Source organism: Ceratotherium simum, chromosome 21, assembly GCF_057802395.1.
Source record: "Ceratotherium simum simum isolate JZ-2026a chromosome 21, ASM5780239v1, whole genome shotgun sequence".
NCBI lineage: Eukaryota > Metazoa > Chordata > Mammalia > Perissodactyla > Rhinocerotidae > Ceratotherium > Ceratotherium simum.
The window spans coordinates 24,807,290-24,834,578 of NC_141920.1; the positions used below are offsets into that span (position 1 = coordinate 24,807,290).

The following is a 27,289-nucleotide window of genomic DNA, read 5'->3' on the forward strand; positions in this document are numbered from 1 at the left end:
ACTAAATCAGTTCTTATCACTTGTCTGCTTAACGCCCCTAAAGGTCTCCCACTGTACACTGGATAAAATCCAAACTCCTCACTATGGCCCACAAGGCTCTATATTATCTACCTCTCCAACTTCATGTAACATTCTTCCCTTTGCTCACTGCACTCCAGCCACACAGGCTTCAGTCTGTTCCTCCAACATGTCAAGCTTGTATCTCTCTGCACAGAACACTCACTCTTACTCCATATATTCCTATGCCTGACTCCTACCTCAGGTCTCTAGTCAAATGTCACTTCAGAGAAGCCTTCTGTCACTATCCCATGTATCGTAGCCATCCCTGCAGACACTCTTTATCCCATTACTCTGTTTATTTTTCTTCATAGGACTTATCACTATCCAAGGAAGCTTATTTACTTGAGTTTGTCGTCTGTCTCTCCTTTCTTGAATGTAAGCCCCATGAGAGCAGAGACCTTATCTACCTTATTCATGGTAATATCTCCTGTGCTTAGATCAGTACCTGGACGTACTAGGTGTTCAATAAATGTTTATGGATGAATGGACCGGTGGATGGGCACATGGGCAAACACAGGCTCCAGACATGGGGAAACACATGACATAGTGATACACACTGCCATATGCCCCATCTCTTTCAGCACAGGAGCAATGGAAACAAGAACCTCTTTCCTCATACATCAAATCTCAGACGGCACTATGCTGAGACTCTTTCTGCAACATTCATTCCTGCTCTTACATTCTTCTCTGTAGCTCTGCCTAGATATTAGACACTGACACACAGGACGCATAGGACGTTCCTCTCTCTGTTTTTCTTCACCCCTAACCGACTCTTCCTGAAAATGGAACGGGAAGGTATGTGTCTTGGTGGGAGGTGTGGGAAAGGGATAGCCAAGGCTCACCATCTCCTGTCATGTAGTAGCCAGGGAACTTCTTAAAGTAGGTGGTCTCAAAGCGTTCGTGGTTCCCATAGACTGTGCGCATGATCCCTGGCCAGGGCTGCTTGAACACCTGAGAAGTGAGGAAGGCACAGTGGTCATATCTGCTATGCTGTCTCACTGGAAGACAATCACAGCTTTTCCAAACCTGAGGAGAAATGGCCTGAATGCCATTCCTGAGAAGTAGGACAAAGTACAGGCTTTGGAGATAGACAATCCAGGCTTGGAATCCCAGCTCTGCCACTTACTAGCTGTGTGATCTCGGGTAAGTAACTTTACCTCTCTGAGCTTCAGGATTCTCATCTGTAAACCAGAGAAAATCATCTCTCCCTCCCAAAGTTATTGCAAGAATTAAATTAATAGTATGTGGAAGTTGCCTAGCACAATGTTTTGTTAGCAATAAGCATTTAGTAAGTTTGAGTCTCCTTTTGGATAGTCCCTCAGGAAAGCAGGTCCAGTTTGATGCAAATGAAAATAGTCATAAAAATATGGGACCCACACATTAGTAAATAACTATTGCCCCAATCAATAATGTCCTGTAGGGGCTGGCCCAGTGGCGTAGTGGTTAAGTTTGCATGCTCCGCTTCAGCAGCCTGGGGTTCGCAGGTTCAGATCCCGGGCGCAGACCTACACACACCACTCATCAAGCCATGCTGTGGCAGCATCCCACATACAAAATAAGAGGAAGATTGCCAGAGATGTTAGCTCAGTGACAGTCTTCCTCAAACAAAAAGAGGAAGATTGGCACAGATGTTAGCTCAGGGCCAATCTTCCTCACATAAAAAAATAATAATAATGCCCTGTGACAGCAGATTGATGGGATGGATGGAATTCTAGGCTAAGAGTCAGAAGGCCTGGATTCAAGTCCTGCCCTTGTTACTAACTGGCTCTTAGTAAAAGTGAAGTGGGGTGGAGGGTAGGAACTGATGATCTCCTTATAAGAGATCCTCCCTAATACAACAATCATGACAACAGCCAACATTTATCAAGCACTAACTGTTAGGTTCTGTGCCAAACTCTTCACATGGATTATCTAATTTAATCAATCCAGCAACCATAGGAGACAAAGGTACTTTTGTAACTCTAATGTTTTACAAATGAGAAAATTTAGGTTCAGAGGGGTTAGGTAATTTATATGAGGTCACAGAAGAGGCAGAGCCAGGATTTGAACCCAGGCAGGTTGATTCTGGAGCGTATATGATTTTCCACTATGTTTATGAAGGCTCTTTTCACGCTAGAATGTTTGCAAAGGAAGAGTTGGGACTATGTCTTCCAGACCCGAAAAGGTACCATCAGGAATCTTTGAGCAGAGCCCTTAAGAGCCTCATGGGCCAAGAGGCAGAGAGGCAGGCAAAGTATCTGAAGGATTCCCTCCAGGGTCTCTCTGCAGAGGATAACCTTCAACCCTGGAGCTTTAGCCAGAAGCAGACACCAGGAGAGATTAAGTTCTAAACTCTGAAGCAAGTACAGTATCCCTTGTTGGACCCTTCCCACCAACTCCTAAAAGACCCCCCAAGGGCCAGGGCCTCACCAGATAACCTTCAGCTTCACCTTCCAACTCTTCCCCAGACTCATTCAGGATTGCAGGAGCTACACCAAAGAATGGGAAGGTCTAAAAGCAAACAGGAGACAGGTCCCAAGGAGAGGAATGAGGCAACTCTGACTCAACTCTCTACCTCTCCCAAGGAGCCCTAGAGCTTCAAATTCCTCACACATATCAGTCTATTCCCCCACCCTCTACCTAGGCCAAATGCCCCAAGACTCTACTCCTGCCTAGCCCAGGACCAACCAAGGGAGCCTCACTCACAGCAGAACCAGGCTTCATGGGTGTGGCACCAGGGAAGGGGGTCAGCATATGGCCACCCTGTGGAAGTCAGAGATCAGAAGTTTGAGTCAGTCTTCCTACATTGTCCCTGAGCCCCAGCCTTCTGAACCCCTTACTCACTGTCTCTGTCTGCCAGAAGGTGTCCACGATGGGGCAGCGCTGGGCACCTACCACCTGGTGGTACCAAAGCCAGGCCTCAGGGTTGATGGGTTCACCCACTGTGCCTAGCACCTGTAAGGATGCCCGGCTATGCCTTGGGCAGGGGAGTGGGAAGAGAGGAAGGCTCTGAGTATCACTGGGAAGCAGGAAAACATGCCCAGGCTCTTCTCCTGCCCCCTCCCCTATCCCAGGCCAGGGAGTTGGAACAATGGAATGGAAAAGACTGTGCACAAAGGCCAGCACTCAGCTCTGAGGGACACCTATGGGGCAGCAGCTGGGGAGGGGTCTCACTTGGTGACAGGCTCATCTCCAAACTTCATGAGCAGGCGGATAGCTGTGGGTGCTGTGTAGAACTTGGTCACCTTGTACTTGTCCACGATGCTCCACAGGCGGCTCACGTCCGGGTATGTGGGGATCCCCTCAAACTGACCCCAGTGAAGGCTGGTCATTCCCAGTCCTTTCCAATAGTCCCTACATTCCCCTACTATACCCTCAGGCTCAGTATTTTGCCCTTTCTGACAAACCAGTGTCTTCATTCCCTTACCAGACAAGCCAAGAGGCCTTCCCAATCGGGAAACACAACCCCGTCAGAACTTGTCTTTCTCCAGGAAACAGGTCATTGTGTAAGTCCCTCTGCCTCTAGACCAAGTGGCCTTGGGAGGTAGTCACCCAGGATCATCTTATCCATCCCCTAAGTAGGCCAGGTAGCCATGGGTCCCAGCTCCCTTCTCACCAAAACACTGGTGGCACCGTTGGCCAGCGGCCCATAGGTGACGTACGAATGGCCAGTGATCCAGCCAATGTCTGCTGTGCACCAGAACACATCCTCCGCGTGGAAGTCAAACACGTACTTGAAGGTTGTGGCCACATAGAGCATGTAGCCCCCGACTGTGTGTACCACACCCTGGGGAAAAATAGGGCCTCAGGTTGGGGCCTTGGTCTCACCCCCACTGACTACCAGATGCAGGCTGGGCAGAGCTAGAGGAAGATCTTCCTCAGGGATTCTGGCCCTGCCAGCACCCCTTTCATAGCATCCATCTCTCTTCCATCCCCTTTTCTCCATGTTCCCATCTCCCACCCACACACATCTAAAGTCAGTCCATCATTCACACCCACATCGTAAGATGGTATTTCTGAGCTACCCACATCACTCTCACATATGAACACTTCTAGTAAACTCACATCTAGTAGTGTCTCGTTGTGTATTTCCACACACACACTCAATTACACGTTGACAGAATGAGAATGGAAAAAAAAAGACAATCTTCTTTGCTTACTCCATCAATACCCCACCCCTAGGAAAGAGAGGCCAAAATTGTGTTTCTAAAGGCCCTTTGAGGGCTATTCCAAAGCATGTGGAAAGAAGAATTGAGGGATGCAGTGAGTGGAAGGTAGAGTGACATATCTTTCAGGTCAATGGAAGAAGTCAAGAGTTTTCTTAAGTGTTTATGGCTCCCACACTGTGCCCAGGGAGGGTCTAGATGTTAACAGTGTGGCATGTGGAAGGAACTGAACTCTAAGATGTATAGTCTAGGAGTCCAAAAGGGATCCTTGTGCCTACCCTTGGCCTTGAGTTGACAGGGTAGCTCTCCTTCAACCAAACCATGTAGGCACAGGCAAGGCACATCAATGTCAGCCAATGGACTGATCCTTTTCTCCTTTTCTGGGCACCATGAAAGCCCCCATCTGAATTGTCTCATCCTGGGCCTCACCATCTAGTGATTAAGGATTTATGTCTTAATTAGATTTAGAAAAGGTAATGTGACATTTCTGAAACTCAGGGTTGCAGAGCAAAATTCATATCATTATATGCTTCCTCAGAAACTCACTTCTCACCCCTATACAGTACAAAAACACATACACACTTGCCTTGGGTTTGCCTGTGGAGCCACTGGTGTACAGGATGAAGAGTGGGTCCTCAGCATCACACCACTCAGGCTCACACTCATCCCCTGCCTCATGCATGAGTTCATGCCACCAAAAGTCAACCCCCTGGTTCCAGGAGATCTGCAGGGGGAGGAAGACAGAAATGGGCAGGGAAGAACTGTGAACAGCTCAAGATGGGGGCAGGAGACACTCCTACCTGGCACCTGGAGGGGCTGGGAGGGAGGAAGGGCCTTATGAGGGTGGAATGCGGTAGAAAGAACAAGAGCAGAACAGCAGGCTTTCTGGGTAGTCCCAGCACCCTGCTCCCGAGCTCTCCTCACCTGGCCTCAGGCTAAGGAGGGCCCCTTGGTTGTTCCTTTCTTATCCTTCAATTCTTAGCTTAAATGTCACCTTCTTGGAAAGGCTTTCCCTGAACAGTATCTGGTAGATTCCCACCACCACCCTCGCTATTATTCTTTATCACAGCACCATATTTCTTTCCCACACAGAACATATTTCCAGTTATTTTATTTAGTTGTTTGCTTGATTGCTGTCTTCCCAACTAGATAGTGACCTCTATGAGTACAGTGGCATGTGTCTTTTTTTTTCTATATCCCCAACACCTAGCAAAATGCCTGGTGCTCAAAAGGCACTCAGTAAATTTTTGTTGGATGAATGAATATGCACACACAGGTCTGCATACACACATATGTACTTATGGGACTAGTGGCTCATCAGCAGGGATGCAGAACCACACAATTCAGAAATGCAAAATTAGTCAGAGCCTGCAGGTGAGGTGGGCACCTGGCCCTGTTAGTAGCGAAAAAGGTCAACAGATCTTGGTGCAAGTGCCTTTTCCTGCATGTCCAGACCTCATCCACATCTGCAGGTTCCTACCCTAGCTCTGCCCCTGCCTTTACACCACTGGTACCAATGGGTTTCCCATAGAGACATTTGCTTGGGGTTCCATTGAGCAGGAAGCCTTGCTTTAAGTCAGTGGAGAAGGACCAAGGTGGATTTCTCCCAGTAGAGGGATGTACCCCTATACCGGAGTGCCTTTGATAACTACTTCTGGATCTGTCATACTGAAATCTTTCTAAACTCTCCTTGAAACTGTTTTACTTTCCTGGTTATATCACCTCTTTGAACAACCAGTTTTCTGAGTCTACTCTTTGCTGAGTGAAGTTGGATTCCTTGAATTTGTCCAAAAACTGTACTGGATTTCAATCACAGTTTTGCCACTTCATAACTATACATGACCTTGGGCAAGTCACTTGACCTCAGTTCACTCCTTTTTAAAATGAGGATAGTCATTCTTGCCCTAATTGTCTCACAAGATTTGGGGAATATCAAAAAAAGAAAGGTATTACCTAGTAAACATTAAGCCTTGGATTGTCCTGCGAGGTGGGGAAGACTGATGAATGTCAGGAAGCATAGAAGTTAGTTCAGTTCCACTGAACTCCTCTGGGAGATGAATTTAAGGGTGTGATGATGGGAACTCTTTGGGGTTTGCTTTAGCTGTCACAAAGCCTTTTCAAATTCATTAGCTTCTTGTTATGTTCAATGGCCCTGGCTGGCAGGTAGACATTATAGTGTAAGAGAAACACCATATTCCCATTATATGGCTATATGCTAATTTATTGTGTGCATATTTGGTTATAAAAACCCCAAAGTGTTAGACACATACCTTATGAAATGACTCTCCAACTACTCCCCTCTTTCTGTGCTATTGGCCCTGTACCCTAGAGAATTTTAAGTTTCTGGCACATAAGCATCATAAAAATGACAAGCCCAGGCCAAGTGAGGCACCATTAAAAATAAAAAGAAGAAAAAGAAAGAAGAGAGAGAAGCTGCCCACAAGCTAGAAAACACAAAAACACACCCTACTTTTTAGTGGAATAGCCATATGGGTCTACACACACATTGTTATATGGACACTTTTTTTCCTGCCAAATGATCTACTTGAGATGAGGGCGTTAATGTATTTAGGCAGAAGTGTGTCAATATTGCTTTGGGCAAATGGTGCTGGTCCATAGTACTGGTGTGAATTGTCATAGAAAAAGCACTAGGTAAATGTAAGGGCAAGGCATAGTTACATCGTGGCACTGAGGGGCCTCTTGTAATCTTGTAAAACTGTTTCCTTTGTGGGTGTGTGGGTAAGAAGGGTGGGGAGTACTCCAGGTGTGGCACTGATAACCAGCACCAGGAAGTAGGGTGAGCTCAATTAGTGGCGCAAACATTGCTTGTGAATTAGGTGTGTGCGTATGAGGCCCCAGAGGTTTGAACTAGGAAAAGGTTTTAATTTTCTGAAATAAGAATTGAGGAGTTGGCCTTTGTCCTTGGACCAGGACAGCCTCAGGGAGGGCAGCTGCCAGGTGTGAGAGAGGAACAAGAGGAAGCTCATAGGTGATATGGTTGAAAAGGGCACCTGCACACTGTGCCAGGCTCTCCCTTGAAGATACCTTAAGGATGTGAGAGTTTGGAGCTCTGCCAAGATTTCTGCAGCTTTGATTGCAGTTCTCAGACCAACAAACCTGGACTTTGTAAGCCTATTTTTATGGTCTTTGGTTTTTTGATAACTGATTATTTTTACCTCCAAGAAACAAAAATCCAGCAGCCTGTGACCCGAGGGTCTCTGATATTAAGAATTACAAGATTTTATTTCTTTTCTGGTTTCCCTTTTAGAAATGCCAGCCTGTCTCCTAGGTTAAAAGCAATAAAAGCTAACATTTATGGAATAGTTACTATGTACCAAACACCTTACATATATTGACAAAACCCTATCAATTATAATCTTTATTTTACAGAGGGGAAACTGAGGCAAGAGAACTTAAGTAACTTGCCCAAGCTCCAACAGTAGCAGGTAACAGAACCAGGATTTGAACCCAAGTAGTCTGGCTCCAGAGTGTATACTCTAACCACTAAGTCTGCTACCTCTTTCAAGAAAAAAGTCTTAGGTTCCTATCTGAGTTTTTAAAAGGAAAGCAGTGTCCCCTGGGAATCAGATCTGTCTCCACCATGCTAATGAGAATAGAGAAAAAGGGGATTATAATTACCATTATAGCCTAAGAGGTTAATCATAGCAGATTTAGAGTAAGATACCCTATGAGGATGATAAAATTCAGAGGAATAGTGGGTTTTATGTTTTGTTTTAGTGGGGGTAATGGTTTCCTTTTAAGCATGTATTATCATCTCTCTATTACTGATAAGGAGACTGAAGCCCAGAGAGGAGAGGTGACTTATTCAAGGTCATACAGGTAAAAATTGGTCTCTGGACTCCAAGTCCAGTGTCTCCTCTATACTAATCTGTTTTCTTTTTCCCCCCAAAGCACCAGTAGGTAGTTGTATGTCATAGTTGCACATCCTTCTAGTTGCTATATGTGGACACGGCCTCAGCATGGCCGGAGAAGCGGTGCATCGGTGCGCACCCGGGATCTGAACCCAGGACACCAGTAGCGGAGCGCGTGCACTTAACCGCTAAGCCATGGGCCCAGTATACTAATCTGTTTTGAGTCCTCTCTTAGGGATCTCCCTTCTTAGAACCACATACAATGTAATTTTTATTCAATTTAGCACTTAATTATATGAGTTCACGTGCAGTTCATAAATCCCAAAGTAGTATATAAATTTATTTAGCATCTTCTCTGCTGTCCTATATAAAACTTAGGTTTTCATTTGTAATACATATCTAACTCCCCAACTTGATGGTGCATTCCCAAGGTCAAGGTCTGTACCTCCTCTACCTGCTCTTCTTCCTCTCTTTCCTGGCTGTGCCCCAACTAAGTGCACAGTAAAAACTTTCTGACAGATTTCTTGGTCCTCTCTCCACAAAGGTCCTGAGCAGCAGCAGGAATGAAATAGGATGTCTGTTGCTACCTCTCTGAGTCTACAGTCTATGCCAGTTCAGAGAGGTAGCAACAGGCATTTGGTTTCATGACCTTTCAGAGTGACTTAGATGGCAAAGGACCCAGGGGCAGAGAGAAGGGGGTTAGGTCTGGCAGCCACCACAGTGGGGCAAACAGGCAAAGAGCAGATGGACACACAGACAAGCACACAGGGAAGCAGTGCCATGGCAGAGGTGGATACCTGGGGCCAGATGCGCTTGGGTTTCTCTTTCGGCTTACCCTGTTAAGAGCCCATGGAAAGGGTAGTGAGCAGGGTCCAAGTGTAGGGGAGTGGAATGGAAGGGTCACTGTGCCCCAAACCTCTGGCTGCCTCCTTTCCCTCAGGCTCCCTTCTCACTGGTCCTCCCAGCCTCCATTTTCCCGATCCTGTTCCCAGCCCCTATACACTCAGAACCCATGATGCTGACTGGGGTCTCCAATCAGCCTCTCTAGCCCTAAGCCTACTCAGAGCCCCTCAAGTCACAGAATCTCAGGAACCCTCTGTCTTTCTGGACCCTGGAGCTTTCATCCTTATGCCTGTTTGACCTGGAGGCCACTATTGGGCTTTTCCACCATTTCCACCGGAAGCACTGGATCCAAAGCTAACAAGGGCCCATCTCTTGAGAGCCAAATCCTGGACCTTCCATGGTGGGACCACACAGGTAGCCCAATAATGAAGATTACAACCCAGTAATCAAGATGACTACATATAATCACCTAGATCAGCCCATTTCTAACCCAAGCCCAAGCCCTGAGGGTCCCTTGTGCCCATCCGGATACCCTAACCAACACGGGAGTCTCTCTCACAATCTCTCACACTGAACTTCCCAAGGCAAGTGGCTCCCTACCTACATTCAAGGTCAAAGTCCCCCAGCTCCCAGCCAGCCCTGCCAGAGGAGGCATTCCTAGGATTGCTCCCAGATCCTCAGCATTGAGGAAGCAAAGAAGGACATCAGGAACTTCCTGGGCAGGAAGAGGGAGACAATTTGAGCCCGGGGAGGTGGGGGACATGCAGTACCAGCCTCACCTGTACATCCCGGCATGTCCTCTTAATTGGGGGAGACTGGCTGGAAGAGTCACCTGTGCCCAGCTCTTCCCGCCCTAGGTGCTTGACCACAATGCAGCATCTCACTGAGAAACCCCTGGAAGAAAGAAGAGCCTGAAGTGGTGGGCTGGTTGGCTCAAAAGAGAATTTGGCAGGACCCACCCATGTCCATCTATCATAGGGGGGACAAAGAGAACCTGGCACTGGGGAAAGGGCCAGTTGACCCAGAGCAGTAGCCAACCAGCCAAACACACTTACTTTTCCCGACATTTCTCCAGGGCCTCGTCAGCCAGCTCCTTCAGGTTCACAAGCTTTTCCCCCCTGTAGAAGGCATCTTTGGGGAGCAACAGACATTCCAGCCCTTAGGAAGGCACCACACTCCTAGCCCCTTATCCCTAGTGAGCACAATGTTCATGGAGCCTTTCCTGAGTGGGCCTCTTGACTCTGGCTCTTCCAGCTGATTTGAGCTGACAGAGGGTCGGCTGAGGTGGAACCAGAAGATAAAGAGTAGGCAGTCCCTACCCTCTATGCTGAGCAGTCCCAAATACCAACTAGCTGATTGGAGACCAAGACTTGAGGTGTGGGGGTTCTGGAGAAGGGTTGAGAGAATTAGTCACCTGTAGTGATGAGAAGACTGCAACTGGAATCCAGGATTCGTTCACATAGAGACTCTGCAGAGAAGCCTGCAAACTAGAAAAGGGAAGAAAAACTGAGGGAGAGGAAGATCCAGGGATTGCGTGAACGAGGAAAGGAGTCACTCATAAAACCTTCAGGGTCTCTAAGCATGGTCCTAGAAGAAACTGAATAACTGATATGGAACCTATGACACAAACATTCTAAACTCCTCAGTCTCTTTCTTAAGATCCTCCATCATCCAGGCCCAACCTACTTCTCCAGACCCCATGCCCCACCAGGCCCCTTTTTCCAGCCCGAATTCCTACCACAATGGAGTGCAGAGCCCCAAGGCGGGCACACGCCAGCATGGCCACCACAAGCTCCAGTATCATGGGCATGTAGATGGCCACTCGGTCACCCTTCTGAATGCCTGCAGGTAAAGGACACAGACCATAGACCATGGACCCTTCCTGCTGCCACTTGCTCCCTCTCATCCAGCTACCACCCTTCCAGCTGACCTTTTCTGTTCCCCTGTTACCAGATTCCTTCCATTCCTTGTCTGCTTCCCCCAAGTCCTCAGATATGCCAAGGCCGGACCCTCCAGTCCCCTTCTCACATCCCAACACTCACCCTGTTTTCGGAGAACATTGCTGAACTGACACACCTGGACCAGAAGCTCACGATATGTGATCTGGGTGGTTTCCTCTGGCTCATTGCCCTCCCTGAGATATATCAGAAAGAACCAGTCATTAGGGAGTATAACCTCTTCCCCAAACAACAAATAGGAACAGTCATAAAATCCATTCAGTAACACTAAGGCCTGGAAATATCCAGTGAAGGTGAGCCATCTGCCACCAGACCTTGAGCTGACCAGATACTTTAGCCTTTCAAAGTATACTTTATACACAAGCTGTGTGTCATTGGAAAGTGTATTGTCCATCTCTGAGCCTCATTTAGGTTGATAAAATGGGATGATGGTCCCTTCTCTTCCATCCTAGGGACATATCAAGGAGAAATGATATCACAGATGTGATTCTTCCTAAGCGCAGTGTCAAGACTGCGTTGGTGTTATTCAAAGTGGGATCTCCAGATCACTTGTACCTAAGTCACCTAGGGAACTTGTTAAAATGTAGATTCCTGAGCCCCAACTCAGATCTACTGAATCAGAATCACAGAGTCTAAGAATCGGCTTCTTTATTACAAGCTGGTATAAAGAATCAGTAAGTCATTCTGATGCACATTTAAAGTTTGAGAATCACCACCCTCTATCAGCTGATTTCTGTCTACCTCCTCAGCCTTGCCTGCCACTCCTCCTTAGGGTTCAGCCTGGTTTCCTTCAGTCATTCCTTCATTTGTTCATTTGCTTATTCAACAACTACTATGTGCTGTATACATGTATAGAAATAAGGCACTGATGAAAAAGATAAGCAAGATTCCTGACAACATGGAGCTTACATTCCAATGATAGTGCAGAAAATACACAAGTAAAAATACAATCAAGATAATTTCAGATTATGATAAGCATTATGAAGGATATAAAGAATGATATAATAATGAACGACAGAGGAGAAATACTTTTTCTTTTAGTGAGGAACACTAGCCCTGAGCTAACATCTGCTGCCAATACTCCTTTTTTGCTGAGGAAGATTGGCCCTGGGCTAACATCCGTGCCCATCTTCCTCTACTTTATGTGTGGGACCCCTGCTACAGCATGGCTTGATAAGCGGTGCATAGGTCCACACGCGGGATCTAAACCCTCGAACCCTGGGCCGCCAAAGTGCAGTGTGCAAACTTAACCACTACACCACCGGGTCAGCCCCAAGAAACACTTTTTAAAAAGACATCTTAAGGGGCCGGCCTGGTGGTGCAAGCGGTTAGGTGGGTGCACTCTGCTTCAGCGGCCCAGGGTTCACAGGTTCGGATCCCGGGCGCGCACCAACACACCGTTTGTCAAGCCATGCTGTGATGGCGTCCCATATAAAGTAGAGGAAGATGGGCACGGATGTTAGCTCAGCGCCAATCTTCCTCAAGAAAAAAGGGGAGGATTGGCATCGGATGTTAGCTCGGGGCTAGTCCTCCTCACACACACACACACACACACACACAAAAAGACATCTTAAGGAACTTTCATGACTATATATAAAGATTTAACTATAAGAATATTGCTCTCAGTGTTTCTCAATTTTATGATTTTTTTGAATAAGTAATAAATACAAATAGTACTGCATAAAAAGATATGTAATGAGAAGTGTCCCTCCTACCCCTATTCCCCAATCACCCTGCCTACTGGCAACAACTGTTACTATTATGTTGTGTAACTTTCCAGAAATAGACAATATGCAAACAGGGCCACTCCTAGTAGGATGGAGGGTGTAGGGTAACTGAACTAGTGTGGAGTGACTAAGATAATCACTTGGGAAGAAGGCTACACTGTTAGCATCTTTCATAAGGTCGTTGGGATATCACTGAAGATGGAAATTTTAAAATAGAATTTAAAAAATTGAATGTTAATGCTGTTCAGAAGAGAGATAAGCACCTCACAGTCCCCAGCTAAGCACATGGTGGGCAGAGGTGGGAAAGAGCTGCTGCAACCACAGGACAGGCCTGTTAGACAAGCATATATATACATACATTTATGTTTATATATTCTCATTTTTTCCTATACAAATGATGACATACAATACACACTATTCTGTATTTTGTTTTTTACTGCATGTAATATATATCCGATAAACCGCATAAAACTTAAGTATAGAGCTTGATCATCTTGCTTTTTTTAAATTTAACAATATACCTTGGCATCATTCTCCATCAAGATTTATTGTGCTGTTTGATTTTCTTTGTCATCTGCATAATGATTCCACTGTTTATATGTGCTATAATTTACTTAACAAATAAATGCTTCAATGAATATCTTTATGATATTCATATGTCATTTTACTCACTTGCAAATATATCTGGAGGATGAATTACTAGAAGTGAAATTGTTAGGTCAAAGGACATGTGCATTTTAAATATTGATAAACATTAGAGGATGACTACTTTAAATAAGATGCTTAGAGAAGGCCTCTCCCTGGCAACAACTGTTATATTTGAGCTAAGACTCAACTGTGGGGACATGAGCTCAACTGTGATATTTGAGCTAAGACCCGAGTAATGAGAAGTAGGCAACTATATGAATTCTTGGGAAGAGTGTCGTGGGCAGAGAGAACACTGGAAAGGCACTGAGGTGGTAAAGAGCTTGGCCTATTCAAAGAACAAAAAGGAAGCCAGTATGGCTGGAGCATAGTGAACAAGAAGGAAGGTAAGAATGAGAGGTAGGCAGCAGCCAGATCACGTAGGGCCTTGTAGGCAATGATAAGAAGTTCGAATTTTATTGTAAGTGGGTTCCTCTTGGCTTCCCTTACACACAAGGCCCACCCCCACACTTCTGATCATGCCATTGCCCCTGCTCAGAATGCCTTCCCTCCTCCTTCAGGCACTAACATTACAGCCCTCCCTAAATACCACAGGTCATTGTGCTCCCTCTCTTCCTTACTACCCAAAGTACTTATGAAGGAGGTAACTGAAACCCAGAGAGATGTAGTAGCTTGGCCAAGGTCATACAATAATAAGTGGCTGAGCCAAGAATAGATCCTCAGGTCTTCTGATTTCAAGTCAGGACTCTTTCCCCTCATAGTGTGAAGGACAGGGACTAGTAGGGAAGCCAGACCTTTGGAGGTTACACGTATTATCAGCCTCTTTCCAGTTCCTGGCTCGAGTCAGTTACTATCCTCTCCTTGGCTTAGCCCTCCTAGGGCTGAGAGGAGCCAAGCACAGAGAGCTCTCTAAAGTGGGAAGGAACAGGGAGAGAGGAAGCTGGCAAGGGGCCCTGAATGCCAGAGGCATAAAAAGCCATTTCCTTAACTGGCCCACTGATGAGTGCCACAGGAACTTCAGAACATCTCCAGTTACAGCTAAATGCTGACATATACCACACACTCATGCACTCATGTCCCCACATACCAGCTCACTTGTGTGCACTCACAGGCATAAAATCACATATACTAATATACAAAACATTGTAGGCATAAAAGCTGCCCATTTGCACACATGGGCACAAATAAGCATAACTATATAGAACCAAGACTCAAACATGGGTCCATTTCTACAAGTATATGCACTGCATTTACATAGCCATCTATGTGCACAGCTTTCCCCTCCAGAAACTCTTTATCATCGTTCTGTTTTATTTTCTTCATGGAACTTTCCATTATTTGAAATTTCTCTCATGTATTTTATTTACTTGTATATTATCTATGTCTTTCACTGGAATATAAGCTTCATGATAACAGACCTTGTCTGTCTTGTTCATTGCTATATCCCTAGCACCTAGAATAGAGCCTGGTACATAGAAGGTACACAGAAACAGATAAGCACAAACCTATACAGGAACAGCTTGCTTGAGCCCACTTCCAGTTACACATACACACTCCCCGCCCCCCCCCCACACTGTACATTCCTCTCCCTGGCTCTGGGCTCAAGTTATACATTATTGACATAGGTACCTTACTCCTTCCAGTGTCTTCTTTCTCTGACATACACACCAGGGTGGGGCCCCTGGCTGGTTGGCATGGGAGAGGGAACAGTACTGGTCTACTGCAAAATCCCAAGCCCTCTAAGTCATTACAGTTTTTAAAAGAATATCCAGTTTAGTCTCCTGACTCCAAAGAGATCAAAAGAGGCCATTTGCTGTGTTCAAGGTCATGTGATAGGTTGTGGCAGAGCAGGGACCAGGACTCAGGGTCCAGGCCTCTTTCCTCTACACTGGGCACTGCAAACCCAAAAACTGACAGGGTCCAGGCAGGTAACATAAATGAGCGAAGTGGACCATATGAAAGAAAAATTTTGATAGAGACAAGAAATAGTTCACTTTCCTCTTTTCTATAAGAAAACAGCAGCACTGCAATGACACTTAGTTTCAATTTTAGGGGGAAAATAGAGAGGGGCAGGGACTGGAAAACTGGAGAATACATGCTCTGGCAAAACGAGGCATCTAGTACTTAAACTTAACTCCTGTCAACTTTTGCTCTCTGGGAATAAGGGCTGAATGTTGCCAATTTTTTCAGTTTTTTTAAAAGAGGCCTGGAATCTATTTCTGTATTTTCAAGTGTTGACAACTAATTTTTTAAAGTTTTAAACACTATTGACAAACAAAACTATTAATGAGAGATTTAGCTAGTGGCCTCTGATTGGGAACCCTTGCTGTAGACCAAACTACTTCCCCTTTACCTGGAGGCTATATGGTATGGGACAACCCAAGGTATACAGTCTCCTCATCTTTTTCCTCCAGGGAAACTTCTCCACCTACCTTGCCCTTACACTCTCCAAGTTTACTGTAATCCATTATTGAATCTAAATATATTTAGAATTAGACTACTCTCCACATCTACTTCTACCATCCTAAGCCAAAATCACCATTAGGCAAGTCGGATCATGTCACTCCTCTGCTCAAAATGCTCAGATATTTTCCCATATCATTTTGAGTAAAAGTAAAAGCCCTCACAATGGCCTACTAGTTCCTGTATGATCTAGACCCTCATTACCTTTCTGTCCTCATATACTCCTATTCTCTCGTCCTCTCCCTCTCCCTCTCCAGCCACATGGCCTCCTAACTGTTTGGCAAAAACACCAAGCACACTTATCCTCAGAACTTTTGCCCTCTACTTGGAGCATTATTCCCCAAATAGCCACATGGCTTATTCCCTCTCTTTAAGTTATTACTCAGATATTGGTTTCTCAGTGAGGTCATTCTTGACCACTCCATATAAAAGAGCACTCCCAGGCCACAGGTGCTGCAAATGAACATCTTCCATGAAGTCTTCCCTGGTTTCTCTTTTCACCCACTTACCCAAAAGCTGAAAGTTCTCTCTTCCTCTCAAGGCCCTTTATCTCACTTTCTTTGTGATCTATCGGTTCTACCTTCTATTACATTATTGGGGCCTATCTTTCCCATTACATCCTGGGCTCTTGGAGGGCAGGGATTATGTCTTCTTCCTCTCTGTCTCCTCTAAGCACAGTTGGCATAATAAGTACTTAAGGTTCATGGTGAAATCATTGAAAAACTGATAATTGATTAATGACAGGGAAGACTGGGGCTTCCCTCTTTATATGAGAGGGCTAGTCATTTGATTGGAGATTTTAGTTCCCTAGACTAGCAGAAAAGTAAGGCACAGGATAGGAGAAAAGAGCTGAGGAAAAAATAGGTGGGGAAAACTGGGTTTTTCACAGAAGCATTAGAGGGCAGGATCTAACCTGATGGGTTTCTCCTCTGGAAGACCTAACCCTTCTCTTGATGAGAAGAGGAGTCAAACTTGTTATGAGAGGAACACTGGACTGAGCTGTTTAGCCTGGAGAAGAGAAGATATTGAGAGACATGATAGCCAGTCTCAAATATCTGTATCTCTGCTGCCTCCACCCTAGTTCAAGCCACCTTCGTCTCTTGCCTGGATGACCACAATGGCCCCAAACTGTTCTCACACTTCACTCTTGCCCCCTTCCAATCCAGAATGATCTATTTAAAACATAAACCAGACTATATCATCTCCTGCTTAGAACCCTTTAGTGGCTTTCATTGCATGTAGAAGAAAATCCAGACTTCTACTATGCCTTGTATCTTCTCCAACTCATCTTGTGTCATTGTCCCATTCTATTTAATAGGCTTCAACCACATTAGCTTTCTGGTAGTGCATGCCATATTCTTTTACTGTCTTTCCCCAACTCTTTGAATGGTTTGCTGTTTCTCATGTTTCAGATCTCAATTAAATGTCACTTCCCTAGTGAGGCTTTCCCTGACCACTTAATGTAGCATCAGCTCTTCCTGATATTCTTCATCACAACACTCTATTTATTTTTTTCGTAGCATTTTCCTCAAGCTATAATTCTCTTATCATTTATTTATTTATTTAAATATTGCTAATGGGCTGTCTCCCCTACTAGACTGTAAGTCTCCTGAAGGCAGAGACCAACTTAGTCTTGTTCACTGCTGAATCCCCAGTGCCTTGCAAAGAACCTTGTATAGGGGGCCGGCCCGGTGGTGTAGTGGTTAAGTTCGCGCACTCCGCCTTGGCAACCCGGGGTTCGCAGGTTCGGATCTGGCGTGCAGACCTATGCAGTGCTTATCAAGCCATGCTGTGGCAGGCATCCCACATATAAAGTAGAGGAAGATGGGCACAAATGTTAGCCCAGGGCCAATCTTCCTCAGCCAAAAGAGGAGGATTGACAACAGATTTGGCTCAGGGCTAATCTTCCTCACCAAAAAAACAAAAAAAGAACCTTGTATATAGTAGGTGCTCAATAAATATTGCTGAAGGAATGAATGAACTTGAAGGATTATTATAAGAAAGAAGCAGACTAGTGTTATGTAACTATAAATGGAAGAGCTAGGTCAAATGGGAGAGTTCAGTATAAGGAAAGCCTTTCTGTCAGAGCTGTCCAATGATGGAAAGTACTCCTTTGGGAGCTCCCTAACTCTAAAGATATCATGTAGAATCTGGGATTTGCAGGGATACTAAAGAGCAGATTCCGCAACATGGTTAGGACCAAGCAAGACCACTGTGTCTCAAAGTATGGTCACACAGTGTTAATTATGCAAATTCCAAGGTCCCGCCCCACAAAGCTACAGCATAGGATTGTGCAGGTTGAGCCACGGAAACCCTGACACCCACTAGATCATTCTCCAGGGAATGGGGTCCTTGGAATTTTCCTTTTATAAACAACCCATGTGATTCATGTTCACTGAAGTTTGAGATGACCTTTAAGGCCCTTCCAACTTTGAGATTCTTTGATTCTGTAAAATTAAGAAGTAATGTGAAATAATGTGTTCTATGATCCATAAAACACTGCACAAATGTGAGGCACTCAGACATAAGTATATCCTCAAGTCACTTTCCCTTTTACCAAGGGAGCAGGGAGTGGGAGCAACATAACTTGACCAATTAGCAGCTTAATGTTCCCTCTGGGTATTCTTGCCCTAGCCATGGTGAGGAGGGAGAAGGGCTGAAGGAGGAGGTGGGAGGAGGCACAGCCCAAAGACTTAATCACAAATCACTTAGAATGCGAGAGGAAAATAGAGTTTTTTATGTCCACCACTTATTTACAGATGAGAAACCTAATGCACAGATGGGAAGTGATGGCTTGAGGTTACTTAGCACATTAGTAGCAGCATTATTCTAGAGTAGTGCTATCCAATATGGTAGCCACAAGCCACATATAGCTGTTGAACACTTGAAATGTGTCAGAGGAACTTAATTTTTAATTTAATTTAATTTTAATTATTTTAGATATTAATAAGTCACCTGTGGCTAGTTCTAGAGTCTAGATGTCTCTAGTTTAGGGCGTTCTCCTCCTAAATGACATGGCCTCCAAAAGGGGGATGTTGTTTCCAAAGCCAGAATTAGCATAAGAAAGAAAATCAAAGTGCAGGAGTCCTGAGAACTGTAGGGTTGAACTCCACCAAGGATGAATTTTAGTGTAGCTGTAATCATTCAAGAGAATTGAAAACATACATCCATAAAAAAACTGGTACACAAATGTTCATAGCAGCATTATTCATGATACCAAAAAGTGAAAAGAACCTAAATGCCTATCAATTGAAGAAAGGATAAATAAAATGTGGTATATCCATATAATGGAATATTATTCAGCATAAAAAGGAATGAAGTACTGATACATGCTACAACATGGATGAACCTTGAAAAGACTATGCTAAGTGAAAGAAGCTAGATGCAAAAGTCACATATTGTATGATTCCATTTAGATGAAATGTCCAGAATAGTCAAAGCCATATAGACAGAAAGTAGGTTGGTAGCTGCCTAGGACTGAGGTGGGGAAAGTTAGAGGAAAATGAGGAGTGACTGCTAATGAATATGGAGTTTCTTTTGGGGGTGGTTAAAATGTTCTAAAATTGATTTTGGTGATGGTTGCCAAACTCTGTGAATATACCAAAAATCACTGAATTATACACTTTAAGTGGGTAAATAGTATGGTATGAATTATATCTCAAATTTAAAAAAACTCATGGTGATTTTGATTGGAACTGCAATAGACATACAGATTAATTTGGAAAAAAAACAGATATCTTTACAAATCTTCCTTTCCAGAAAGATTGCCTCTTAGCACTATTCATTCATTCATTCATATTGTTCATTCATTCATACTGTCTCTTTCTATTTGCCTGAAGACTTGGCACTTATTTATTTACTTTTAGCATTCTCATCATATGTGTACATCTGTTTCCCTCACTGGATTGTGAATTCCTTAAAGACAAACAGGATATCTTTTTATCTGTTTCCTCCTCAGTGCCTAGCACAAAGTTTGACACATAGTGGGTACTTAATACATAATTGTGAAATGAATGGATAAAAGAATGAATGAACAAACGTCTCTGCTCATATGACCAGCCAGATCCCGGCTGATCAGTGAGGAAGCATGGAAGGAAAGAGAGGATTATAGAGGATACAAACAAAGAAGATAGATGCTAGACAGGCAGGGGGAAATGGTAGACACAAGAGGAAAAGAGTGTAAAACTTGTGAAATAGATTTGGAGACACATCAAGAAGAGTTTCTTGAGCCCCTACAATGGGCTCAGTTCTGGACTCTACGCCGTGGGAGAGACTGGAAGAAGCCCCTGGATCTGAGGTTCAGGCTATGGGACTTGGGCTTTGCAGTCTGGGCTATTATTGCACCCTGTCCTCCTGCCAGCCATTTTCAGGCCTTGATCCAGGGACCTTGTGCCTGTTCCCTTTGGCCAAGGTGGCTTTGATGTCAGGTGGATTCTGCACCTCTTCTCTGTTGAGAAGGCAGACCTGGGCCAGTACAGAAGACAACCCTTTTCCCACTGCCTTTTTGCCTACTTACAGGAGGGAAATCATACACACTTCGTTCCTACCATCATATGCCCCACGCTAGCCTTACCCAAAACAAGTGAATGAAGGCAGCCCTCTCAGATCTTTTATTATCACAGCATTTGGAATGCTGCCTAAAACAGGAATATGCCTGGAGCAGAAAAAGAAAGCAGGAAGAACAGCCAGGGTCACCATTTTACATGTACATCAGGTCTCCCAAGTATAACAGACGCATGCAAAAATATTCATTACAACGGTTCTTTGTTATTTAGGTAGATAGCATAATTTAAATAATTAGTTTTCAAGCTAGGGTAGTCTATTCCCGTGGGTACCTGAGCAGGAAAAGTTTTAAGAGAATAAGTGTCCAGATTCTTAACTTCCATATGTAATCTTTCCTAACATTGACCTATCTGAGTTGGTTCTCCTTTCCCACTTTCTCTTTCACAAATACCCTTCTCCCACTTGATAAAAAAATGCCCTCTCTCTCTCTTATCCCAAACCTTAATATGCCTGTACAACGCTAGGGTAAAAAAAACCTCTAGAGTGCCAGACAAAGCGACAATTTGCAAATGTATAACTTCAGAGGGAGAGCCCCAAGAAAGCAAATCAGAGAGCTCCCCTAAGAAATGAATATTGAAAGGAGTAACATCTTAATTCATCCAGGTGACAAACTCATGGAAAGATTATTTGCCTTATTTCTCCTAGAATTATAATTCGAAAGTTAAATAGTTATCACAGGGTCATATGTTGACATTTATTTTAATTGTAAAAGAAGTTAGGCATTTTCTAACAGAAAGTAGATCTCATTTGGCTGGTTATGTTGACAGTGAGAACTGGCTGTGCAAATTAGGCTACAAGGTGGACATTTTCTCTAAATTATATGAACTAAATTTGCAATTCCAAGGTTTCAAAAAAGATATATAAAACATATAATGTATACAATATAAAACACATTGGAAATTACATTCTTTGCAGTTATTTAATCTTATGATAAAATGTTTAAATGTGAACTTTAAAATGTGTGAAGAGTTACAAAATTTTTCAAAATTCTTTTAGGTATACAATTTTAAAAGTTAAGACCACTGATCTAAATAATTATTTTTCAAAGGTACCCTGCCATTGCCCACCACATCAGAATCATCTGAGGAGGTTATAAAAATACAAGTCGAAAGTCTTATCTTTTGGAGATTCTCAATCAATAGGCTGGATGGGGTCTAGGAATCTGGATTATTAACAAGATCCTCAGGTAATTATTTGGAGTCACCAGACCTAGATTTATTGTTTACCCCTAATTCACTGTATGAATTTGCACAATTTTTCCCCTCTCTCTGAGCTTCAGTTTCTTTCTCTGTAAAGTATAAGATAGGAGGAGGGGGATGGTTGGTGTTAGACTAGATAATCTCTAATGTATCTTAGACTCCTTGATTCTCATTTCTCTCTTTCAGAGGCAGGAGAATGGGCCCTAAAAGTCAGTTTCAGAGAAAAGAGGTTTTATTTACATGAGGTGGGAAAAAAAGAACAAACTTAGCTGAGGTAGAGACCAAATAAAAGTAATGAAACCTGACATGCCTGCCTCACATAGTTTCTGTGTAGATCAAATAAGAATCCAGCTAATTCCTTCCACGAGTACAGTACAAAACTGCTTTAGAGGATATTCCCTCACCTGAGCCTCACAGCTACTTTAGCTATAGGTAGAGCAGGTATTATTATCTCTATTTTAAAGATACAAGAAATCCAGAAGAAGTGGCTTGCCAAGGCCACACAGGAGGGCTAAAGAAAAACCTGTAACTAGGTCCCAGGTTTCTGACTTCCAGGCTAGTGTTTGTTCCACCATACCAATTTGGAATGTACCTAAATGAACATGGAAAAGACTCTCTCCTAAGTATCTCCAGGAGCACTGTGAGAAGCAGAGAAGGAGACTCCCACCTACTTTGAGCTTTAGCCTGTGGTCAAGATCACACCAACCACAATCTCATCAACATCCTCAGAACTTCCTGAAAGACCCAAAACCTCAGGCAAGGAAGCCTGCATATGTCTACCTTCACACTACTTGGCAGTGCTCAAGTATCATGGGAGCACTTGTACATCCATTTGCTCCTAGAGACATGTACCCCCCTCCCTGGAAATAACGAAAACACATTGTCCCCAACATTTCCTCCTAAATAAAATTCCAGCTAACAGGCAAAAATCTTGCCCCCACCAGACTGCGAGCTCCATGAGGACAAGCACCAGATTTCTCTTGTTTATTGCTATATCCTAAGCACATAGTACAGTGCCTGGCACATATCTATAAAATTAATTTTTTAAAACCTACTGCTAGAAGCTAGTGGATTGTCCATGGAGCATGGCTATCCATAAGTTGGACCCTTACCTAACAGCATATACAAAAATTAACTCAAAATGGATCAAGGACCTACATGTAAGACCTAAGACAATAAAACTCTTAGAAGAAAACCTAGGACAAAAGCTTCACGACATTGGATTTAGCGGTGATTTCTTTGCTATAACACCAAAGACACAGGCAACAAAAGCAAAAATAGACAAAATTGGACTTCATGAAAATTTTTAAATTGTTTACATCAAAAGACCCTTTTACTCTTTATCCAAAGAGTAAAAGGGCAACCCACAGAATGGGAGAAAATATTTGCAAATCATATATCTCATAAGGAATTAATATCCAGAATATAAAGAGAACTCCTAAAACTCAACAACAAAAAAACAACCAATTCAATTCAGAAATGGCCAAAGACTTGAATAGACATTTCTCAAAATAACATACATGAATGGCCAATAAGCACATGCAAAGATGCTCAATATCAATAATCATTAGGGAAATACCAATCAAAACTACAATGAGATACCCCCTCACATCCATCAGGATCGTTACTATCATAAAACAGAAAACAAGTGTTGGCAAGGATGTGGAGAAACTGGAACACTTGTGTACTGTTGGTAGAAATGTAAAATGGTACAGTGCTATGGAAAACAATATGGAGGTTCCTCAAAAAATTAAAAATAAAATTACCATATGACCCAGCAATCCTACTTCAAAAGACTTGAAACCCAAAAGAATTGAAAGCAGAGTCTCAAAGAGATATTTGTACACTCATGTTCATAGCAGCATTATTCACAATGGCTAAAATATGGAAGCAACCCAAGTGTCCATCGACTGATGAATGGATAAGCAAAATGTAGTGTAGACATACAGTGGAATATTATTCAGCCTTAAAAAGGAAATTCTGACACATGCTACAACACGGATGAACCTTGAGGATATTATGCTAAGTGAAATAAGCCAGTCACAAAAAGACAAATACTATATGATTCCATTCATATGAGGTATCTGGAGTAGTCAAAATCATAGAGACAGAAAGGAAAGTGATGGTTGCCAGGGGCTGGGGGGAGGGGAGAATGGAGAGTTATTGCTTAATAGGTATAGAATTCAGATTTACAAGGGAAAAGAGTTCTGGAGATAGATGGTGATGATGGTTACACAAGGTGAATATATTTAATACCACTGAACTGCACACTTAAAAATGGTTAAGATGTAAATTTTATGTTGTACATATTTTAACACAATAAAAAAAAAGAAAAAATCTAACAATAACAACAAAAACCTACTGCTAGAAGCTAGTGGATTGTCTATGGACCATAGCTATCCATACAAATAAAATTAGGTTTCTGTCAGCTTTGGGTGTGACACTTGGATTCTCTGACTTAAAATAGATAATACAGTCATCCTCAAGTGTAGCTGAAACTAAAGTTCAACAAGAGGCCTGTGTGACTGCTCATTTGGATAGATTTCCATGTATTAAAACATCACAGTCAAAAAGAAACAAACACTGGTTTCAAAAATGAGCCCCTTGGGGGCTAGCCCAGTGGCGTAGTGGTTAAGTTCACGTGCCCTGCTTCAGTGGCCTGGGGTTTGCAGGTTCAGATCCTGGGTGCAGACCTACACGCCACTTATCAAGCCATGCTGTGGCAGGTGTCCCACACAAAATAGAGGAAGATGGCACAGATGTTAGCTCAGGGCCAGTCTTCCTCAGCAAAAAGAGGAGGATTGGCAACAGATGTTAGCTCAGGGCTAATCTTCCTCAGCAAAAAAAAAAGTCCCTAATCAAAAATCATACTCAGAAATGCAGGTGTTGATATGCTGTAGAAATGTTTCCTGCGAAAACAACTCTATGTATGTGTTCCAGAGTGAATATCTTCAGGGTCTTATTTATTTTATTTAAATAAATAATGATTCTCCCAGCTTGTAAAACCATAAGGCTTTTTAATAAATAGACCAGACCTTAGAACTCTAGGGGAGGGCTGTTCTCAAAGCCTTACATCCCAAAAGAGATAACAGATAATGTCTGAGGCCCTCCTAGGTCTAAGTTTCTGTAATATTCTCTTGTCCTGTCTCTGTTTTGAAATTCCAAGCTCCCTAATACCTAATGCATAAAGGCCATATGCTTTGGCCCTGTGTCCTGGGTTCCTCCAGAGTCTGGCCCTACCTTAACTGATCAGCCTCAGCTATGCTGTTCTTCTAGGCCCACCTTTTTTTTTCTTTTTCTTTTTCATTTATTGAGGTCACATTGGTTTATAACATTATATAAATTTCAAGTGTATGTCATTTCAACTTTTGTATAATCTGCATCGTGTTCACCACCACAAGTTTAGTTGCCATCCCTCACCATACACGTGTCTTCTAGGCCCACTTTTAGTTCCAGCTGAACCTCTCTCAGCCCCTGAGGCAGGAATGCTGTAATGACAAGGAAATGAAGGGACAGGGAAAGAGCTCTAGATTGGAAGTCAGGAAAACTGGATTTTAGGTCAAGCTTTGCTACTTCTCACAACATGAGACCTTTTACAAATTACTTCATTTCTCTGGGCCTCAGTTGCCTCAACTATAAATAAGGGGAATATTTCATTAAATGTGCTTTCTAGGTCTAGATTTTATTATTCATCCTGGCTGACAGCAAGAGTGTTGGAAAGTGAGAATCAGGAAAATCTTCAGAAAGAAGATGGCATTTCAAATAGTTCTTAAAGAATAAGCAGGATTTAGACTGGCCCAGATAAGGAAAAGACCAATTCAGGGAGAGGGGAACAATGTTAGCTTAGATGCAGAAGCAGAAAAGCACAGGCCAGTCTACAAGCCAATGCCAATCCTAAATAATTTTCATCTATCAGTGGTGTTTTTTCATAAAGCTAAATTTACTTTATATAAGGGACTACATTTTATGCTATGTCCTACCTATTTTTAGGCAGTTAAATTATCTTTATTTTTAATTGAGTGATAGTGATATAAGTTGATATTTGCAGTTGCAAAAATATCCTTACTTCATAAAATTTTAAATTGGCAACTCTTTGGGATTCCCTGCTGAAATAGTCATGCAATTTTTAAAAATCTCAAACATTGATATAAAACAAAATAGCAACCAATTCAGTTTAGACCTTAAGCTGCATTTTGTTGGCTATGAGATTAAAAAGATAGAATGTCAAGGCCATGAAAGTCAAGTAAAGACTAAGGAACTATTCTAGATTGAAAGAGACTAAAAAGACATGACAACTACATGTCATGTGTGATTCTGAACTGGATCGTTCTGTTATAAAGGACATTATTGGGACAACTGGCAAAACTTCAGTGGAGTCTGAGGATTAGATGGTAGTGGTGTATTAATAGTGATTTCCTGATTTTGATAGTTGTATTATGGTTATATAGGAGAAAGTCTTTGTTGGAAATACAGTACACACTGAAGTATTCAGGGGTCTGCATCCTACTCTCAAATGGTTAAGGAAAAAAAGTTATGTGTATTGCACTTGCAACTTGCCTTTTTTCCTTTTCTTTTTTTTTTTAAGTGTTGATCCTGTTTTATTATCTGACAGGAAAATTAGACAATATACCAATCCAGGACGAGATAGCTGAGCTTAATCCTCCTCCTCCTCATTGCCAGCTCTAGCCCCACCCTGGCCTTTGGTGTTCTTCCTCTTAATGAGGCCTCCCAGTATGGAGAGCAGAGGGAGGAGTAGATAGATGTGCTTCTGGGAGTCCAGGTGGACAGTGAAGAACTGAATGTTCACTGCCTGCTTGCAGACCCTGATATGGTGCTGGCAGACCAGCACTCAGACGTGGTAGGTGGTCTTGGACAAGCCAGGTTTGAGGACCTCTCCAAAAAATCCTTGATCTTTCAGGCCCAGGATGTAATCCAGCTTCATCCTGCCCTTGCTAAGCACCTGGATGCAGACGAGTTGCCATAGCAGGATGTTGCCTTCAAACAGAGGGTTGCATCAGCAGCTCCCGGGGAGCTTTACGGATGTTGACCAGAGTAAAGTTGACCCTCCAGACCACACGTTTGTTCCAGAGACCATATTCACTGATCAGCTTCATCTCTTGGTCGAGGCGGGATTTCCTGAAGGGTCTCTGTGGGGTCACATAGGTTTTGGGAAAAACCCACCTCCAGGCCACTGGCATGCTGGCTCCAATCTCCTGTCTGTACCTAAGTGCAGGGCTTAGTAACTGAGAAAGAGCTGTACCTGTTACTTTTCTATAAATTTAGGAATGTTTCCAAACTTTAAAGTTTGATAATATAGATTAGGGAGGGCTCATATATAGTGTCCCAAATGCTTAAATTTTATTCTGTGGGGTAAAGAAAAGCCAGAGTTGCTCCTAGACTAAAGGCCCCTCCTCCACCTGAAGACTTTTTACCTACTAAAATCCCATGCCATGGAGGAATGGAAATGGATGATCTCTGCCAGAGAGGCCACCTGACAATCAGTGCCTACTGCTTGCCATATCACAAAAGGGAGAGAATGAGAAGCTAGTCCTTACTTTAATAAGCTTAACATCTTTTTTTTTTTTTTATAATTTTATTTATTTATTTATTTTCCCCCAAAGCCCCAGTAGACAGTTGTATGTCATAGCTGCACATCCTTCTAGTTGCTGTATGTGGGATGCGGCCTCAGCATGGCCAGAGAAGCGGTGCGTCGGTGCGCGCCCAGGATCCAAACCTGGGCCGCCAGCAGCGGAGCGCACGCACTTAACCGCTAAGCCACGGGGCTGGCCCCAATAAGCTTAACATCTTTAATTA

At 43.3% G+C, this 27,289-nt stretch overlaps 1 protein-coding gene and 1 pseudogene across 2 annotated transcripts in view; both read right to left on the reverse strand.

Moving 5' to 3' along the window:
- The window catches only part of ACSS2 (acyl-CoA synthetase short chain family member 2), a 47,330-nt gene that overhangs the window by 3,021 nt on the left and 17,020 nt on the right, over window positions 1–27,289 (reverse strand). Inside the window, exons 3-15 of one of the 2 annotated variants that reach the window (XM_004430494.3) lie at window positions 10,963–11,054; window positions 10,659–10,762; window positions 10,335–10,407; window positions 9,976–10,051; window positions 9,700–9,814; window positions 8,875–8,913; window positions 4,792–4,929; window positions 3,656–3,826; window positions 3,214–3,347; window positions 2,884–3,016; window positions 2,746–2,802; window positions 2,470–2,550; window positions 903–1,011 (exon numbers count right to left, since the gene is read on the reverse strand). In XM_004430494.3, coding sequence (XP_004430551.1) covers window positions 903–1,011; window positions 2,470–2,550; window positions 2,746–2,802; window positions 2,884–3,016; window positions 3,214–3,347; window positions 3,656–3,826; window positions 4,792–4,929; window positions 8,875–8,913; window positions 9,700–9,814; window positions 9,976–10,051; window positions 10,335–10,407; window positions 10,659–10,762; window positions 10,963–11,054 — 1,322 coding nt within the window. The remainder of the gene's footprint in view (window positions 1–902; window positions 1,012–2,469; window positions 2,551–2,745; window positions 2,803–2,883; window positions 3,017–3,213; window positions 3,348–3,655; window positions 3,827–4,791; window positions 4,930–8,874; window positions 8,914–9,699; window positions 9,815–9,975; window positions 10,052–10,334; window positions 10,408–10,658; window positions 10,763–10,962; window positions 11,055–27,289) is intronic. The other variant, XM_004430495.3, reaches the window with a different exon arrangement.
- On the reverse strand, window positions 21,194–27,197 carry LOC147914237 (small ribosomal subunit protein uS4 pseudogene; annotated as a pseudogene).